The sequence below is a fragment of the Aphelocoma coerulescens genome, chromosome 1 (genome assembly GCF_041296385.1).
Source record: "Aphelocoma coerulescens isolate FSJ_1873_10779 chromosome 1, UR_Acoe_1.0, whole genome shotgun sequence".
Lineage (NCBI taxonomy): Eukaryota > Metazoa > Chordata > Aves > Passeriformes > Corvidae > Aphelocoma > Aphelocoma coerulescens.
Window position 1 is genome coordinate 68,730,486 of NC_091013.1, and position 18,384 is coordinate 68,748,869.

General features: G+C 38.9%; 1 protein-coding gene across 8 annotated transcripts in view; it reads left to right on the forward strand.

The window, feature by feature from the left end:
- The first annotated feature begins 7,294 nt into the window (after positions 1-7,294).
- The window catches only part of SUPT20H (SPT20 homolog, SAGA complex component), a 29,934-nt gene continuing 18,844 nt past the window's right edge, over positions 7,295-18,384 (forward strand). For 5 of the 8 annotated variants that reach the window (XR_011150076.1, XM_069011991.1, XM_069012021.1 and 2 more), the window contains exons 1-13: positions 7,295-7,382; positions 8,080-8,177; positions 10,154-10,189; positions 11,305-11,363; positions 11,447-11,513; positions 12,791-12,920; positions 13,533-13,636; positions 14,167-14,283; positions 14,416-14,469; positions 14,669-14,808; positions 16,033-16,189; positions 16,276-16,332; positions 17,920-17,991. Coding sequence is in view for 7 of the 8 variants with exons in the window: in XM_069011991.1 (XP_068868092.1) it covers positions 8,160-8,177; positions 10,154-10,189; positions 11,305-11,363; positions 11,447-11,513; positions 12,791-12,920; positions 13,533-13,636; positions 14,167-14,283; positions 14,416-14,469; positions 14,669-14,808; positions 16,033-16,189; positions 16,276-16,332; positions 17,920-17,991 (1,011 nt within the window). In the remaining variant the exon portion in view is untranslated. The remainder of the gene's footprint in view (positions 7,383-8,079; positions 8,178-10,153; positions 10,190-11,304; positions 11,364-11,446; positions 11,514-12,790; positions 12,921-13,532; positions 13,637-14,166; positions 14,284-14,415; positions 14,470-14,668; positions 14,809-16,032; positions 16,190-16,275; positions 16,333-17,919; positions 17,992-18,384) is intronic. The other 3 variants (XM_069012001.1, XM_069012029.1, XM_069012041.1) reach the window with 1 other exon arrangement.

Sequence of the window (18,384 nt, forward strand, 5' to 3'; positions counted from 1 at the left end):
GCTATGCATTACCTCTTAAGAGAGGAAAGGTCTAAGGCCTGAAAGACTAACACCCATTGGCAAGACTACACTGTGCTACAAGTGGGATGACCAACAATGGATGAAGAATTTCCCCATAAAGAGGGCCAACTTTGGAGTTCTCTGTGGAGAACTGGCCCCGGATATCTACCTTGAGACCATGACAAGCCACCATCACAATGGAGAAAAAGATTGTCATTCTTTACTCTTCACTTCATTACCCCAACTTTTGCCAAATACTGGGTAACCAAATTAGTTTCAGAAAGTTTCTGACATGCAGGAAGGTGTATGAGATTGCTGAGGCAACCAACGACACCATCTACACATGACTACTGCATAGCAGCAACGCTTGATTATTATTTTTGGCATAAGTAGTAGGACAGAGATGCACTGAACAAGTAACTCTTCTTAAATTGAGTGTCCTGAATGACAGTATCATGGGAAAAGTAAAATGTGAGAGTCAAAAGACTTAAACAACTGAGGCTTCAAAACCACGGTTTGTTCATACCGTGACATGGGGTGGATCAGCCAGGTCTGGCAAAAAAAACCAAATTATCCTGGACTGTCAGTGCGCTACAGCAAAAGTTCAATCAAGTCTACAGTAACAAATAATCACAACATGTATCACCCTTCCTGCTGACAGAGATAGGTAAGTTTGCTCTGCACCACCTTACAATATTGTGAAAAATTTAGAAGAGTTCACATTGCTTTTCCTAATTTTGGTTCACTAAGACAAGTTGAAAACAAATCCCAGCACATAGCCAAAAGGATTTCCTTTGCTAGGGAGTATTAAAAATGCACAAACACATCACATTGCATTCTCCTGCAAATACTGGTGTCAGACCTGCTCAGAAACATAACAACCTCCATTGTTCAAATTCAATCCAATTCTGTCAGTGTGAGATTTTAAAAGAATAATTAAGCCAATTATCGTGGAAAGAATCTTAGTTATTCCGGATAAAAACACAACTGCATATGTGAAATTTTAAATCATTGATTTTTTCAAAAAATTAGGAAAGGAGGGAAAAATGATAAAAATAAAACACTATCAGATCTTTCAAACATCTTGCTCTCAGTTTAATGTTCAATCTTCTGGCTCTCCCACAGTCCCTTCAAGCTGTGGTTTTGCAGCTTCACTACTCCAGAGCCACACATGGCAGATGTCACATGTCAACCTGATCTGGGATTTGTTGACTACTGGTCACGCAATATGGCTACTGGGCTGGTAGAATGCCAGCAAAGCCAGGAGCACAATCCCACTGCATGTGCCTCTATAGCAGCCACAGCCCTCCCCTGCAGCACCCCCAGCACTCACTTGGAGTGCACCTACTCCACAGGCAGGCGTGCATCCATCCTGCAATGCCACGGGCACAGCAAGGAGCTGGTGCTGCTGGTCTCACCCCCACTTGCAGGCACACATCCATAATGTATGTAGACATCAAAATGACAAATGAATGCCGTGTTTTTAAATCTGGTCACTTGAGAGAGATGTCTCAGATATTTTAGACACTGATCTCATAACAAACAATGGCAAAGAAATGAGCATCACTTCCAGTCTGGATAAATACTTATTTCTTATCTCTTCAGGTTGCCTGTTCTTGTCACAAGATGCAGCTGGCCATCTCAGGCTTACAGTCAATACAGGAGAAAAAAGAATGTTTCCTTTCTTACACCAGAAGCAATTTGAAGCTCCTCATCTGCCGTTCCTTGGCCTTGACATACACTGATGTAGTCAGAGTGTTCAGCCTTTGTAAAGGTTTGCCATGAGTCTTGTGGCTCTCTTTGCTTTAGCATGCATGGATTTTACAAAAGGGAAACTACTAAAGAGCAGAATAAAATATGAACAAAGTACTGATCATGTGCTGTATTTTAGCTATTCATAACAAGATTAAATCAGTTCCTATTATCACCAAGTAAAGTGCAGAAGGCCCACGACTGTGTGTGAAATTCTGTGTCAAAGACCTTGCCCATGCTTTGGATTACAAACCATTAGTATTGTAACTCCTTCCTTTAAAATGTTGCTGTGAAGGTTACAGGACTTGAATAAACCCTTGTTCTACGGAACTAAGAAAAATTCCTTATACCTGTCTCTGATCTTCTTCAAGTAGACACTTAGATAACCAGTGTATAAAATGCAATCACAAAGCTGGAACTAAAACGGCAATAGCAATTTAATAGAATTTTAGAGATATATGAATTAAAAAAACAGATTAGATATTTTTTGTCACTGCTCTATAATTTTATAATAACCATGTACCTGCCAAACTTCAGCAGTAGTAAATACAATGGATTATTTAATATTGGCTGAATTATGTAACATATTCTAAATTTCCATAATTTTCCATAATTTCTCAAAAAATTCTCACTTCTGGCAACCCCCTAAGAGATTTCTCTCTAGTTGATTTTTAATCATTTACCTTAGCAGTACAGCCCTGACCTCTAGTGGGTTCAGTGCACACCACTGCAGGCAGAATAACATGCTAACTTGGTTTCATAAACAGTATCATTTAAACCTGGAAAATGTAGAATTTCCAGCAAAGCCATGCAATCAGCCAAGAAATAGCTGTTTTATTAAACAGATGAAAATTAATTGCAGGCTAACAGCAGTACTGCGTTCGTCTTATGCCAACATCCATCTGATTGATGAGGTGTTTTGATTCTCAGCAGATGACTGCTCATTCCCATTGGGAACTCTGTATTAGGTAAACCCCATTATTAGTCTCTTAGTTATCCACATAGTTTGCTTGACTTATCTTTTTTGGGTTTTTTTGCTAACTTACCTTCAGACCAATACCTATTATTGGATTCGAAAAACAAGTAAGACAGGCTAAGTACATTGCCATTTTTCTATCATCTAAGAATTAGATTGAGACCTAATTGCTGCAAAGGCTTATGAACTACTATTACATTCAGTAAAAATTTAACACTTGCATGATACAGTCCAGTTACTCAAAGACTGAGGATCTTAGGTTTCCCGTTATTTTTGTCCCACAGTGAAAATTAAACCCAGAGCTCTGAAAAGATTACTGCAATGATTTTCCAATTAAATATGGGAGGCTTCCACATAAAGACTGCAGAAAACATGCAAGAGACAACATTAAATTCAGCTGCCTTCATCTAGAAGGTCAGAGAAAGACACAAAGTGATAGAAATGTGGTCTGCCTCTTTCAAATTCCTGACACAGGGTAAATGATGCATGGACAGCCTTAACAGGATAGCCACAGATACTCTGCCATGCTCCTTCCTACATGCTCTACATGTGTCTCCAGCACAGAAGTCCTCATGAAAACACTCATATAGTTGATTCTCTTAGTCACATTATGTACCTACATTCACGTATATAATGTTGTTCTGATTTGCTGTGAACTAAGCAAATGGGAATCAGACCAAACTGGACAGACAGAACATTGGAATTATTATTATTATTAATAATAATATAATAATAATAATAATAATAATAATAATAATAATAAACAAAGATACCTCTTCCAAAGAGTGACAAATGTACTGCACTTTCACATCATCTGTAAAAGTTAAAAATGCAAATATGCAGGTATGTTTTCCAGATTCTGAGTTCTGCAAGAGAAGGCCAACAAATTTTTTACCCGTGAAGTCTGGAATACTCAGTCAGAGCAGCCCATCCAAAAATTAATTATGTAGTAATAGTACATTTCTTTGCTTATTCATTACAGAAGCAGCTCAATAAAGATGCGCTTTTTAATCTTTCAAGGAGAAGAAAATATCCTATTTCTATCCTTACTACAGATTAATTAATTCAATATCTATATTAATTTTGTTCATAATCAAAGCACATATGTTATATTTTGCCAAATAAGAATAATGTGACAAAAATTTCTAGGGATCCTGAGGCTGCCCTTAACTTTGTTACACTGAGATTCTTGCATTCAGACATCATTGTCTTAATCAGAGGACCTTGTTTTATTGTTCCACTATGGTTTGCCATGGCAACCTCACTGTTTAGTTGACTGCTTTGATTGGTCGTGTTGGATCAACTGGTAGTGGACAAAATTCTCTTCCTTGAAATACTCTAAATATAATGGCTTCGTTGTAAGCCTTCCTTTATATGCTAGCAACCTAGGTAAGTTTGGCATCATAGATTCATACTTAGATTTTTTGGCTGTATCTGTACTGCCCTAAGCTCTCCTTAATGTGCCTTCGGTGCCAAACTCCTCCAACCACAGGTTCCCTGGCTCTTGGAAAGAATATGACACATTCCAAATCCAAATGCAAACAACAGGCTGACCTAGCACCATGAGACATTGATTAGTATAGGCATGCTTTGGTACTCCCATAATGGTTTCTGTGTAAGCCCACAGCGAGAAAAGGACCAGCCAGAGCAGCCTTCCTACATAAAGTACAACCTGGATTGCATAACTTCCTCAGGCCCAAGCTAACACCGCTTTGCCTGCCTCCAGATCATCAGGGAGCCGATCTACTCTGACCACTGTCCATCTTCTCAGTTCTTACTTCCTTCTCCCCGCCTTTCTCAAGAAAACAGAAAAACTGCATCCAAAAATCAGTCCTAGGAACCTCATCCTCTGGCTTACTCGCTATGGCTCACAACATTTCAGATTTATCATCTCTGTTAAATCTCCTTGCTTTATTTGCTATCCTGAAAAGGATTATTAGTTCCTAAACTCATTCCCTGACATCCACATTTCTGCGTACAGAAATCCAAGCAAGTCTTTACGCACCTCATCTCCTACGGAACAGTTTTTGTTGTGTCCATTAGGAGCCATCAAGTTCAAACAAGTGGGGAACAATGGAAGAAGGGATGGGAAATAAATATTCTGGGCCAGGTTGCCCATCCTGCTCCTCTTTCATGTCTCCTACATGCTGGTAGGAGTGAGACAATCTTTTATGTAGGACTGGGAAGTAAAGTGTTAGAGGTGCAAATAAGTTCAGGGTGGAGAAAAATGGAGATGTTGAAGAAGTCACAGAATAGAGATTGTCTCCATGTGTTCCATATATCTGTAGTGTGAATTCCCTAATCATCTCCTAAGGTTTCACAATGTCCTGCAATGTCTATAGGGTAGTCCAGCTTTAGGACCTTCACTGCAACTTCCATCAGAAGAAAACTTTCAAAATAATACATGATTGGAACAGAGTAGCTTCAAGTGTTATACTTGTCTCATAGAAATCATAGATAATTTGCAATCATAAATCAATTTCTTTAGTAATCAGTCCAGACAACCAAAAAAGATGCCTAAGTCACTAAGTGTAAGTCAGACAATTCTGAAAATCAAGGCTGTTTTAAGGTATCTCTACTAAGCATCTCAAAACTGAGGCATGAACAATTCTTGCAGAAAGGCCCAGTTTGAGATGGAGACAGATAATTCTAGGTATCTCTATGTGTTAATGCTCCCATAGTCAGAGGAACTCTTTAATGCAGCCAAAAAGTCCCAAGGGAGTGACTCAGTTGACCAGCAGGAGGCTGACTAAGACAGGAGCAACGTCTCCAGCTGAAGAACACAGATCTCCCTCAAGTTCTGTGCTACGTTTGCCAGTCCTCTAAAATTCTATTTAAACACTCAAATAAGAAATACCTGCCTACAAAAGACTGGATGGTTATAACTGACAAGGTGTATCTGACCTTAAAAGTAAATGGAAGCTGTGGGGCTTCTGCATGTCTGCAAATCATTTAAGTCCTAAATACAGATGTACATAACCAGGGTAGGAAATGATACCACAGGGATTTATAACTGCCCACACAGAAAGTCAATGACATAACTGAGTCAGAATTTAGGAGTTCACATCTGTTTGCCCTAAGTATCATCCACATGCCCACAGTCTGTCTCACTTGAATGAAGCACTTTCCACTCACAGCATGCTGTCATTTCTTTTTAATGTTTGTACTCAAATGAGAGAGACCGTACTTGAACAACTGTCTCAGCCTCAGCACATAAATCTGACTCGGATTCATAGGCCTGCAAGCCATTTAATTTTGAAACAGCACAGGAAAATGAAAAACAGCTTTGCAATTAGTACTGGGACAAGTTTATCTATATGGCTACAGAACTCTGGTACTCCCAGGCACACAACACAGAACTTTAGAAAATTTAGGTCAAAGGATGGCACAACTGCATTCTCAAAGGAGCTTCAAAGTTGGATGAAATGCAGCTGCTGAACTGTTGGACCATGTACCTATTTAGTGCCTAGATGAGTCAAGGAAGAACTGCCACCTGCTCCTGGATCAAGACAGGATCCTGGTCATCTTTTCTCTGGTGTTCAGGAACAACATGGGCTCCTAAAAAAATCAATAAAGTAGCCTTCCAGTTGCTGAAATTAGGTGTCCAACTTATTTATGCCCAGAGCTGAAGAACAGTGATCTCATCAGATGTTTTATTCTATGCACTGAGAACATCCAAGAGACTCCAGGCACCACTGGTAATAGATTCCCAACGTTTTGGTTATCCTGTGAGACACAGAAGGGCTACTAAGAATCCAGTGCAGAAACCAAAGCAGTGTCAGCACCAAGACAGAGTACCTGGGTAGTTCTATAAGAAGCATTTCACTCTATCCAGAGCTACCTGGAGCTCCCAGTGTCTGAATTTTCTTGGGTTTTCAAGTCACCCCTTGCTAGGACATGTCTGCATCACAAGGTTAACAAAGGCATTGAAGCGTGGTGTAAGGTATGGCTTCTCCTACAGGACTGGCTACTGGTTCACAGGGTAGCACATTTGCTCATTGCTGTGAACAAATAAATTATGACTCAGCCAGAAGTGCTAGAAACGACTGGGAAAAACATGCTACAAGTCATGAAAGTGCTGTTCCCATGGACATATGTACAACGTATAGTGTAGATGTGCCGGGTGGAGCTTGGAAATACTTCAAGAGTGTGGATGCCCATAGACTCCATATGTCCATGGGCTCCCAGGCAAGTGGTCACAGCACCAGCCTGACAGACATCAAGAAGTCTTTGGACAATGCTCTCACGCACATCGTGTGACTCTTGGGGACGGTCACGTGCAGGGCCAGTAGATGGACATACCAAAACCCTTCAAATATCCTCACAGCACCCCTGACACACACAGAAGCCTATCCTGACCTTCACACGGGCATTAAACCTTTGGCTTGCAGCGCTCTTTACTACCCCTAAACCCTCCGAACTCCTCGGCCCCCATCCGTGTCCCTCAGGCACCCACTCTCCCCTCTCCACAGCGGCACCCCGGCCCTTCCCCGTCCTGCCCCGCCCCTCGCGGTCTCCAGGGCGACCTGCCCGCCCCTTCCGGCCGCGGCTCGGAAGCGGCCGGGCGGAAGCGGCCGGGGCGCCGCGGCGGGGGCGGATGCGCGGGCGGGCGGCGGGGCCGCTGTGCCGGGGGCTCCGCGGGAGAGGCCGCCAGGTACCGGCGCTCGGCGGGCACGGGGGGCCCCGCACCAGCCGGGGAGGGGGCGGCGGGCGCGGGGACGGGGCTGGGCCGGGCGGGACGCGGGGGCCCGGCCTGCGCCCTTGGCTTGGGCCGGCCCGGCCCTTCCCGGCCGGCCGCTGCCGTCGGTGGCTGCGCCGCTCGCTCTCCGCCCCGGCGGCTCCGCGGAGGCGGCCGCAGCAAATTATTTTCATTTCCTGATTGACAGCTTGCTGTGAGTCAGTATTAAACCAAACAATGCCACAAGACACCGCTAGTGGAGGTGTTGGCTATGGAATAACACCTTCTCAAAAGCAAAACAAAAGAGCTGATGGGGTGTGCTAAACACTCTGCTTGTCATTAAACGCTTTGGCCTCCTGTGCATCTGAGGATGTGACATTTGGGATAGTCTAGGTAGACTGCTGCAGTAGAGAAAAGTATATATACACTTATATGCTTTTTGCTTTACTATTGAATAAAACCAGTGTAAGGTGATTGTGAAAAGCAGTAGTAATCATTGGACTGAACCTCTGCACTAGCAGCGAATGGAGCTCTTGTTCCTACTTTGGGAGGAAAGGAAACTATGCAAATGAGATTTAAGTACAATTAACCACTAAAAATGTTGTCTTTAAATAAAATGCCCATTTAGTTCCTCAGTGGTATTTTTTTTTGCCTTGATTTTTTTTCTTTTCAGTACCCCAAGTCTGACCATCAAATATGATTCTTTGCCTGCTGCATGAAACTCCTTAAGTACTTCTTTTGCCATTTGGCCACATGGCTTCAACTACAATGGTAAGTTAAGATTCAGATGATATATTTTCAGATCTTTTTGCTCTAGTCTGCTAGCTGTCTGGCTGATGAGAAGGATGCCATTAATATTTGACATTTTCTTTAAAAAAACCTGGTTTGCTTGTCACTGCTGAATTCTGGTATTTCCTTCTTCAGGGGTGTCTTCTTTCATAGCTTGTGAATACTACTAAGCACTAACTGGCCAGTGCAGCATAGGAATTGCCGTATCAAGCTAGTGGTGTCTTTTCAGTCAGGAGTGTTGGCAGAAATTTGGGTGCATATAAATCCTGCTTCTACACAGTAGTCTTGTATTCACAGATGCTAATATTGCCATGGGGTTTTACCTAATGCTAAGCAGTCAGTGAATTGAGTATCTGAAATCATGCTGTAACCCATTAGACATAGGCACTGTAGATGTATCTGCTAGATATATCCACTTATATAGAAAGCATCAGTATTAGACATTTTCTTAAAAACACCTAGACGTTTGAAAACTTAAATGTTCTGTCATGGCAGGTTCTACCACACAATAGCACGGTAAGTAGGTGGGGGGATTTTCATGAACAGGTAAGAAATTTTGTTTTAGGTACATTACATGAGTGGTTTTGTTGTATATTTCTTTGTTGTTCTTTTGTTGCTGTGTAGTATGGTTTTCTTCACTGCATCCTATTCTAATATTATCTCTGTAATAACTGCTGCTATCTTGGATTGGACATGGCTCATGTGTCTTCAATTCCTTGAGGCTCGAGTAGAGGTGTTTACTTTTAGGAACAGCTGATAGGGATGGTTTAAACTGAGGAAATAGGGCAAACACATATTTGGGAAGAGGTACCAATTACAAATATTCCTAAGCTTTACTGAATATTAGAGCTTGTCACGTGTACATTCCTAAGGACTTTGTCCACCTGCCAGCGAAGTTAATGCATTGCTTCTCTGGACTTACCTGGACATGAATCAAGGCTATGGCATTCTCCTACAACACTTTGGTTCTTAATATTGTCCTCTCTTTCCTCCCTGCCCCAAATCAGTTTCACTGTCTGGTTCATTTAGCAGCTGCACATTATTCCCACACAAAGGAGGTGTCAGAGCTTAAGTGAGTGCCAGAGAAGGAACATTAGGAGCCAAGGAAGACTTTCTTGGTTTTTTTGACACTGTTGTCTAAAAACTTGTTTATTCTGGTTTGAAATACTTGTCAAATTTTAGTCCAAGAACTCATAATTCTGATCTATGAAGCTGTTTGCTCTTTTTGAAATAAAGGTATATCAACTGCAGGTGAACTGAGGTAACAGACATTCCAAGGGAGCTAAATTCATTAAAATAAATGATATTGAGTATGCTGTGCTCTGGGATATTGAGAAGCTTTTGCAGGTTTTGCTGTGTTTCGTAGGGTTGGGCGGACTTTTAGCATGCCTTGGAGGAAGTCTGTAGTGGGAGCTGGTTTTGTTTCCTAGCCACCTAACAGTATGTTCATAAGGAACACTTGTCAAATTGTATTACATGCCGAAATAATGTTCTGAGCACAAGATCTTTGTTTCCATTTTGTGAAAAATAACTTGACCAATACTTGGGCACCAGTATTTAAAAGTTAGATGTTTTCTTGCTGGATGTCTGTTCAGGGATATTTTGGCCTATTCTTTCTGTTGAGTTAGTGACCAGCGTAACAAAGGAGATCAGGTTTGCTACTTGTCATCACTAATTTGGTTAGTATTTATTACTGCTTTTATTAGGTGTAATTTCCATTCCTACCTTTAATTCTAATTGCCTTTCATTGTTCTAAGGCTTCATAATTTAGCTAAGCCTTGCGATGCAGTTACATGAGTTTTTAGCTGCTAAGTTTAGTATTTGCCAAAGAATTTTTGAGCCCATCTTCTAATTTTAAATTCCTATCAGGAGTAGTAGAGTTTTTGGGGTGTTTTTAATGTATGATGATGTTTAAACTAGTCATGTAATTTCCAAAAATCCCTTTGTGATTCTTGCAGCAACAAGCTTTAGAACTGGCATTGGATCGTGCCGAGGTAAGAAGCAGCTAAATTACTTATTTGCACATAATATATGGCTCTCACAGTTATAAAAATACAACAGCTGTTTTTTATTTCTTTTAAAAAGCAGTGGAAAACCACATTATATAAATACATACGAATGTAACCACCTGTATATGTAACGCTGAATTTGCGAAATTCTCACTGAAATTGCTGTCATGTATTTGTCTCTTACTTATTGTACTGAGAACATCAAGTGCAATGGCGATAGACTGTGCAAGTGATAGACTTGAGCTTTCCCCTTTTAAACCGGCAAATCTGTGTGTTGTGCAATAAGCAGGGCTCTACAGAGACACCTGGCAGAAATATATGGTAAAATCCTGTTTGTGTTCTTAGGAATAGCCCAGTGAGAGAGGCAAGTGCCTTCACATTCATGTTCTTTCATGCTGACATCTGGTATAACAGTTATCTTGAACCCTGTTATGGGAAATACATGTTCCTCTGGGAGAACCTCTCTTCACATAAATTCTGAACTAAGCTGTTAATCAAAATACTTCAAACAATAGAGATTTGAAAAAACTTTGTTAGAATATAAATCACATTTACTGGAGGATGATATTTCTCTTGTTCTTTTTTAATTCAAATGTTTAATGTACGTGAATTGTATTTATAATGTAAAGCTCTTTAGAGAAAAATAATTTAAATGCAAGAGACAGTGAGAACTTCCTGAAATTATCATGTTGAAGAGTACTTGATTTGTAAATGTTGTCAAGCCAGTATGCATAAACTTGGTTGTACCTTAGCATGTTAACCACACTAATTTTAGTAGTGGTAACTAAGTACAGTAGTGTTGTAGTGTTAGTTACTATTGTAATTACAAGATTTGAGTGTAGAATCAAGACCTTGCATGGAACTGATGCAAAGCCATGAAATGCTGTGTTTGACAGCTAAATAGAGCTGTGTTCTTATTGATGACTGTAACATAAACCAGATGGTGTTTAGTGCACTTTTGGAACAGTCATGTACCATAACTTTTAATTGCTTTCTGTATACATGGAACGCTGTCTGGTAGTGATCTCAAGTTGTGTGATAACTAGAATTAAATTCCTTTGTAATATATGCTGTTTTTTTGGTTTACTTTTCTCTTTTAGTATATCATTGAAAGTGCCCGTCAGAGACCTCCCAAAAGAAAATATTTATCCAGTGGAAGGTACTAAGAGTTTCAGTATTTAGTTTTTTAATAGCATTTCTTTGATTTAATTTTGGTTACATGCTGAGTTTTTTTAATTTCAGAAAATCTGTATTTCAAAAACTTTATGATTTATATATTGAAGAATGTGAAAAAGAGCCTGAGATAAAGGTAAGTGGAAATTGCTGAGAAGCTTTTCATTTCTGTCTAAACAGGCAAGTTGAGAAAATACTTTGGTTTTAATTTCTTTGTTAAAAGAAGTATAAACTCTTCTTACTGTAGTAGTTACCTAAAGATAAGAAGACTACATAATATGAATAGTAAGGCCTAGACTGGCTTGAGTGACCTGTTCATTCTGTCTTAATCCTGCATCACCAAAGGCACTTATGTTCAAGTTCAGAGTCCTTGTCAATGTTGTGTGCATTGTTGTCATTATCACTGTTTCACAATCAACTGCTTAGCATGACTGCCACAGGAAAAATGTGGATAATTTTTTAGACCCTGTAATTTTGTCGTAAATTCAGATTTATTTCTCCAGCTGCTGGTAAACTAAGAAGTTTTGTGAAAATTTTTCGTTATATTGGCAAAGAGGCTCAAACAGGCTTATCAATGCTAAATATAAGGTGTAAAAGGCACAAATTACTTTGCTACACTCTGAATGTCAAGTGGAACAAGAAGAACAAGCTGTGGAATCTGCTGTATTGCTGCTTTCAACAAAGTAAAAATGAATGAGAAGACAAATGAGCACTCAGGTTAACTCCTAATTAATGGTTGTACCCAGAGCTGGTATTCAGAGATGAAGTGTGGCCTCCAACCAGAAGTTGTAAAATTTTCTGAGGTTTAGAATTCATTGTCTTAAGTTGTAAGGGGATTTCAAAGGTTTCAATTTGTAGGATGTATATGTGGTCTCTGAAATGCACTAAGTGAATTATAAAAATCAGCAATACGTGCATCAAAAAGGTAGTTTTATAGTTAAATAAGGAAATAGTGTCTGCAGTTGCTGGATCAGATTTCAGCAAATACAGACAAGAAAATGCAATTAAGAAAGCTTCCAAATGCTCCAGTTCATTATTTTAATCCTGGAGAGAAATATCTTCTCCTGTTAGGAATATCTGAAAGTACGAAATATTTTGTTGTTGTTATCAAACAAGTTGTACTGGATTGATGATGTTCATACAAGGGGTACAAATAATGGTGCATGCTAGAGTTACAACATTGTAGCATAGGGTTTTTCTTATTAACTCTGTTGTCTGTGGACTTCCAGTTCTAGGGTTTGTAATTTAGAAGTGGGATTTTTTACAAAAACCTGTGTGTATAAGGATGTGTGATAATGTATACTTGTTTTGATGTATAATTTGTCATTAAGCTAAATCATGTTCTAGCAATTGTTTTTATTTCTGCTAATTATTTCATAGTATTATGTTCATGAGCAATGTTTACTTTTAAAGCAGAAGCTGAGGCGAAATGTGAATTTACTTGAGAAGCTGGTTATGCAGGAGACGTTGTCATGTCTAGTGGTGAACCTCTATCCAGGAAACGAGGGTTATTCACTGATGCTCAGGGGAAAAAATGGTTCAGGTAATATTCTTCTCATGAATTTTTAAAAATACTCAGAATGCTATATAAATTGTTAGGATGTGTTGTTGCTTACATTTAACTGTTTCACTTCCAACATAGTTCTGGGGTGGATGGGGGCAGGGAGAACAAACAACTGTACTTGAACTAAAAATTTACATAAAGCTCTAAGCTGTTTATCTACAGCGTAAATCTGTAGATAGGAGTCTTTTTGATAGCCTTCCATTCTCTTATTTCCCCTTAGTTTCTGGAGCTGCATGTCCGAGTTTATCTCGCTTCAGGTTCCTTCTGTTGGATTGTTTCTTTCACTGCTTCCCATGTCTAGGTCTGTCTAAAGGCATTTGTGTTCCAGTTTGGTGGCATGTTCATGCCATTTGTACTGTCATGCAATAAGGGCATACGTTATGTCACTTGGGAGCAAAAACCAGCACAGTAAGAGCAAAATAAAGCTCTGGGAACAGAAATGGATGTAAAAATTAATACTATGCAAAAAAATGGTCTGTGTGGGTAGGTTTCTGCCAACCTTGCTTTGTCCTGTGGCAAGTTTGTTTTAGATTTCCCATTGGTAATGTTTGAACTTGAAACACAAAGGTAATGTGTTTTGTTTAAATTCAGATTCTGAGACCATTCGTCTGCCTTATGAGGAAGGAGAGCTGCTTGAATATTTGGATGCAGAGGAACTACCACCTATTTTGGTTGATCTTTTGGAAAAATCTCAGGTTTGAAAGCTTTGTTTTCAAAAAGAACTTACGTATGGTACCCAGATAGACCTTGATTTTTTTGAGTGCTTCACATAGGTGATTGTAAGCACAAGACATGAAGCACTTGTGCATTTGAAACTGTAGTATTTAATGCCCCAAATAAACACTTTATCGATATATAGGGAAAAAAAGTAGTAAACACTGAAGAGAAGGAGATAAAAGAGAGATTGCTATGATTAAGGCTGTGGAACATCATCAACTCTGCTCTAGCAAAATTTCCTTTGTTCTTTATCATTATGGATAATTCCCATTTGGCATGGGAATTCCTTACAACTGCATTGCTGGTATATGAAAACACTGCATTTGAAGCTTGTATTTTTAGTATGTCTAGGTACACAGGAAAGACCATTGGTCTGAAAAAGACAGTCAATAGTTTTATTCATAGTTTCACTGAATTTTATATGTTATGTAACAAACTTCTTTGTAGAGGCAGGGGCAGATTGGTAAATATTTGTTTATTCAAAAGTTGGTGTTTTTCTTTCAACCAGGTTAATATTTTCCATTGTGGATGTGTCATAGCAGAAATACGTGACTATAGGCAGTCTGGTAACATGAAATCTCCAACGTACCAAAGCAAGCACATTCTTTTGCGACCTACAATGCAGGTAAAGAAGAGCCTTGAGTAATTTCTCAGTGTTACTGTAGTTCCTAGACTGGATATGCATTGTTACTGAACATATATTAAGAAATCCTATTATTCAGTTGAAAGCTAATTACCATTATGTCTTTTTCCACAGACTTTAATTTGTGATGTGCATTCTATAACAAGTGACAACCACAAATGGACACAGGTAGGTTAGAGGTTATTTAAAAACTTTACAGTGATGTTATAAATACACAACAAAATAAAACTTTATTAAAATTTTTTATTTGCTTAACAATTTTTTTCTGTTTTTCTAAGATAATATCCACGTGCATAGGTATATAGGAACTTAACTAGTGTAAAAGTTGTCATATTTTTATGTTTATTAATAGCTGTGTATATTACAGGAGGACAAACTCCTACTTGAGAGTCAACTTATTTTGGCTACAGCAGAGCCTTTGTGTCTTGATCCTTCAATAGCAGTGACCTGTACTACAAACAGACTCCTGTACAACAAACAGAAGATGAACAGTCGCCCCATGAAACGGTAGTTTTCAGTACGAAACATGTTTTCAAAGAAAAATATAAGTAATGCTTTATGTGAAAATTTAGCTCCTCCTATGCAATACCTACTTAAATAAGAATGTGTCAGAAACAATGAGAAATTATATCATATTTTTAAGTGCTCAATATTGTATTATCTTTCAGTTACTAGTAGATGCTTTAGTATGCTAATTTTTGTATCAAAGGAAAGTGTGTATATTTATTTTCTTAACATGATCTGTTATATTTGCAGTTTGGATTTGGGTTTTTTGCATAGATTTTGTGTAAGCAGAGTCAGATGGCAGCTCAGTAATGTAAAATACATAAATATTTTGTTGCATATTGGTCTCTAATTTGTTAAAAGTTATGTATAAGTTTAATCCTGAATGAACAAATGAAAGGAATTATTTGTCTGTTTGATGTTGGGGCCAAAAAGAAGTGTAAGCATATAAAAATCATGGAAAAATTTAAAATGATGTGGTATGTACTATGTACAAAATGTTGAAATTGTTTCACTTTTGTGCATGGTTGGGCCCTTTTTTATTTCCACAGAAGCCTGAAACATTTGTTCAACATGTTTGTTTTGCCACAAGAGTTGCATTCAGTCTGTAAAAAGGAAAGATATTAATGGTCTGTCACAATTACCGAAATACTTAAAACTGGATTTGCATTGAAATACTGTGCTAGTGCCAAACCAGTGATAATTTCTAAAAAAATTTAAGTAATGAAATTGATCAAACTATCCTTGAAATTAAGACTTGGTGGGCAACAAATATTCCATTAAAATAATAGGAAAAGTGCTTAAATGAATGTACAGAGTTTGTCATGAAACAAAGACTACAGGGTAGTTACTGTCTTTATAACTTTATAGTTACATAAGTATTACAAAGATCTTTTGCTGCAACAGAAATCTATGACAATGCACAAATATTTTAAGCTTGGCAACTTCTTATTTACTCATTTTGATAATGTACTTAAAATATGCATTTTAAAAATAACCCCATTCTTAGTGCTGAAACAGAGGAACAGAATACAAGTATGTTTTATGAATATAATCAAGTTTTGAGGTTGTGCAGTGTAATCCAGAAAAGCAATTTCAAACTAGTATTTAAAAACGTTCTAGTCTCGATATACGTAGCAGTGCACTGCATATTTCTGTGTTTGTACACAAGACAGTGGAGAATTTAATGTTTATGGTTTCACAACATTAAGTGTCATTTCACCACAGGTGCTTCAAAAGGTACTCAAGGTCCTCTCTGAACAGACAGCAAGAAGTAGCTCACTATTCAACTCCACCTCAGCTCAGACTGCTTGACTACTTACAGAAAAGGAAGGAGAGGAAAGCAGCCCAGCAGTATGACCTCAAAATTTCAAAAGCTGGAAATGTACGTGTTCTGAAACGTAATGTAATACACTTCTAACTATTTAATTAAAGTATTTAATATATTAATCCTGCTTTTTCATCTTCCAGTGCGTGGATATGTGGAAACAGAACCCTTGCTACTTGACTGCTCCTTCTGAAGTAGATGTAAGACCACCAATTGTTACGTATAATTAGCAATTATTAGAAATTGTATTATATGATAAGTATCTAAGAAGTAACCAGTATGAAAGAATGACTTTTAAAAAAGGGGAGTGCCTTTAACATTTACAATTACTTTTCTGTACCATAAGGTATAAACACAAGTTATGCCATACTGTAATGTATTGCAATTGTAACAGAATAGTTTGGATGAAGTAATCAGTGCAAACAAATTGTTAGTATTGTTCTCCTGTGGGCTCAATGAGCGCATGTCTATTTGAAGTTGTCTGAGAGTACAAAAGCCAGAAAAACAAATGAGGTCTGTAGGTTATTTAAAAATTAGTCACTTTTCATCCTGGTAGAAATTCCTCTCTTTTGCTGTATTATACTATGGGACATTAATATTTTGAAAAGTTTTAAATTTTATACAGAGAATTCTAATTGAGAGTTCTTCTGTTCACTCTGTGTGCATTTTTCTCCCAGGGACATTCATATTCTTAGTTGCTAGCACTGCTAAAACACATACTACTAGTGTACAGAAGGGACTGACAGAATATCCTGAGTTGGAAGGGACCTGCAAGGGTCATCAAGTCCAACTCGTAGTCCTGCAGGACAGGACAACCCCAAAATCATACCATGTGTTTTGTCCGAACACTTCTTGCACTCAGGCTTGATGCTGTGGCCTGCTTGATGCTGGGGGTCCTGTTCCAGTGCCCAGCCACCCTCTGGTTGAAGAACCTTGTCCTAATATCCAGCCTAAACCTCCCCAGATACAACTTTAGGCCATTCCCTCAGTTCCTGTCACTGGTCACCACAGAGATCAGTGCCTGCCCCTCCTCTTCCCCTCACGAGGAAGGTGTAACTGCAGTGAGGTCTCCCCTCATTCTCCTCCAGGCTGAACAGACCAAGTGATTTCCTCATATGGCTTCCCCTCCACAACCTTCACCATCCTCGTGGCCGTCCTTTGAGCACTCTCTAGTAACTTTATATGCTTCTTACATTGTGGCACCCAAAACTGCCCCCAGCACTCGAGGTGAGGCCGCCCCAGTGCAGAGCAGAGTGGGACAATCCCCTCCCTTGCCCAGCTGGCGATGCTGTGCCTGATGCACCCCAGGACAGGGTTGGCCCTCCTGGCTGCCAGGGCACTGCTCACTCAGATTTGACTTGCCACTAACCAGGACCCCCAGGTCCCTTCCCACAAGTCTTCTCTAGTATACTGAGATTTTTTTTAAAAGACTGTAGACTAGACGAGACTGTAGCTTTGGACATAGGGCTGGCAAGAATACAAATTACACATGAAATGGCAGTGTAAGTTTTACGAACAAACCTCTCTTTTCACGTCAACTGTGTTGTACCTGACATAATCAGAGGCTTTAGGAATTACTGTTACTAGGAAGTTACTTAACCATTCCACATTGCAGGCAATGATTTCAGTCTGTAGTCTGAAACCGTGTTTCACTCTTTTGTAAAGTTTAACATTGCAAATATGGTGTAACGCTAAAAATGTAAAGTTTCGAAGGTTCTTCAGTTAAGTTTCTCTGAATTCATAACATAGGGAATTCTTTCTTTTCTGATCTCTCTATTTTCTTTAAGGTGGAAAAATATGCCAAAGTGGAAAAGTCTATCAAGTCTGATGACTCACAACCAACTGTCTGGCCAGCACACGTGAGTAGTTTAGACCTTTGGCCAAACTTCACTGTCTCTAGTTAAAATGCGTCTTATTTCAACAAAATCAATGTAAGGTGGAATAATCTTCCCTCCCCCAATTTAATTAGTCTTCCATGTGTTACAGAGACATGGGAAGATTACCAGAGATACTTGTAATTTTATACAGTAAGGAAGCATGTAATCAGTCTGATTTCCTCAGATTTTCCAGAAATACAAGGATTAGCAGCTTGTACTAAAGAAAGGATAATAATTTACATGGAGCAGTACTTTGCACAACAAATAGCTTTCTTTACTCAGACACTCAAAGGCTGATGAAAAAGAGCTTTATTGAAATCAAAATGTTGCATTTTGGAAGTGATTAATATTAAATGCCTCTTACAAAAAACTCTT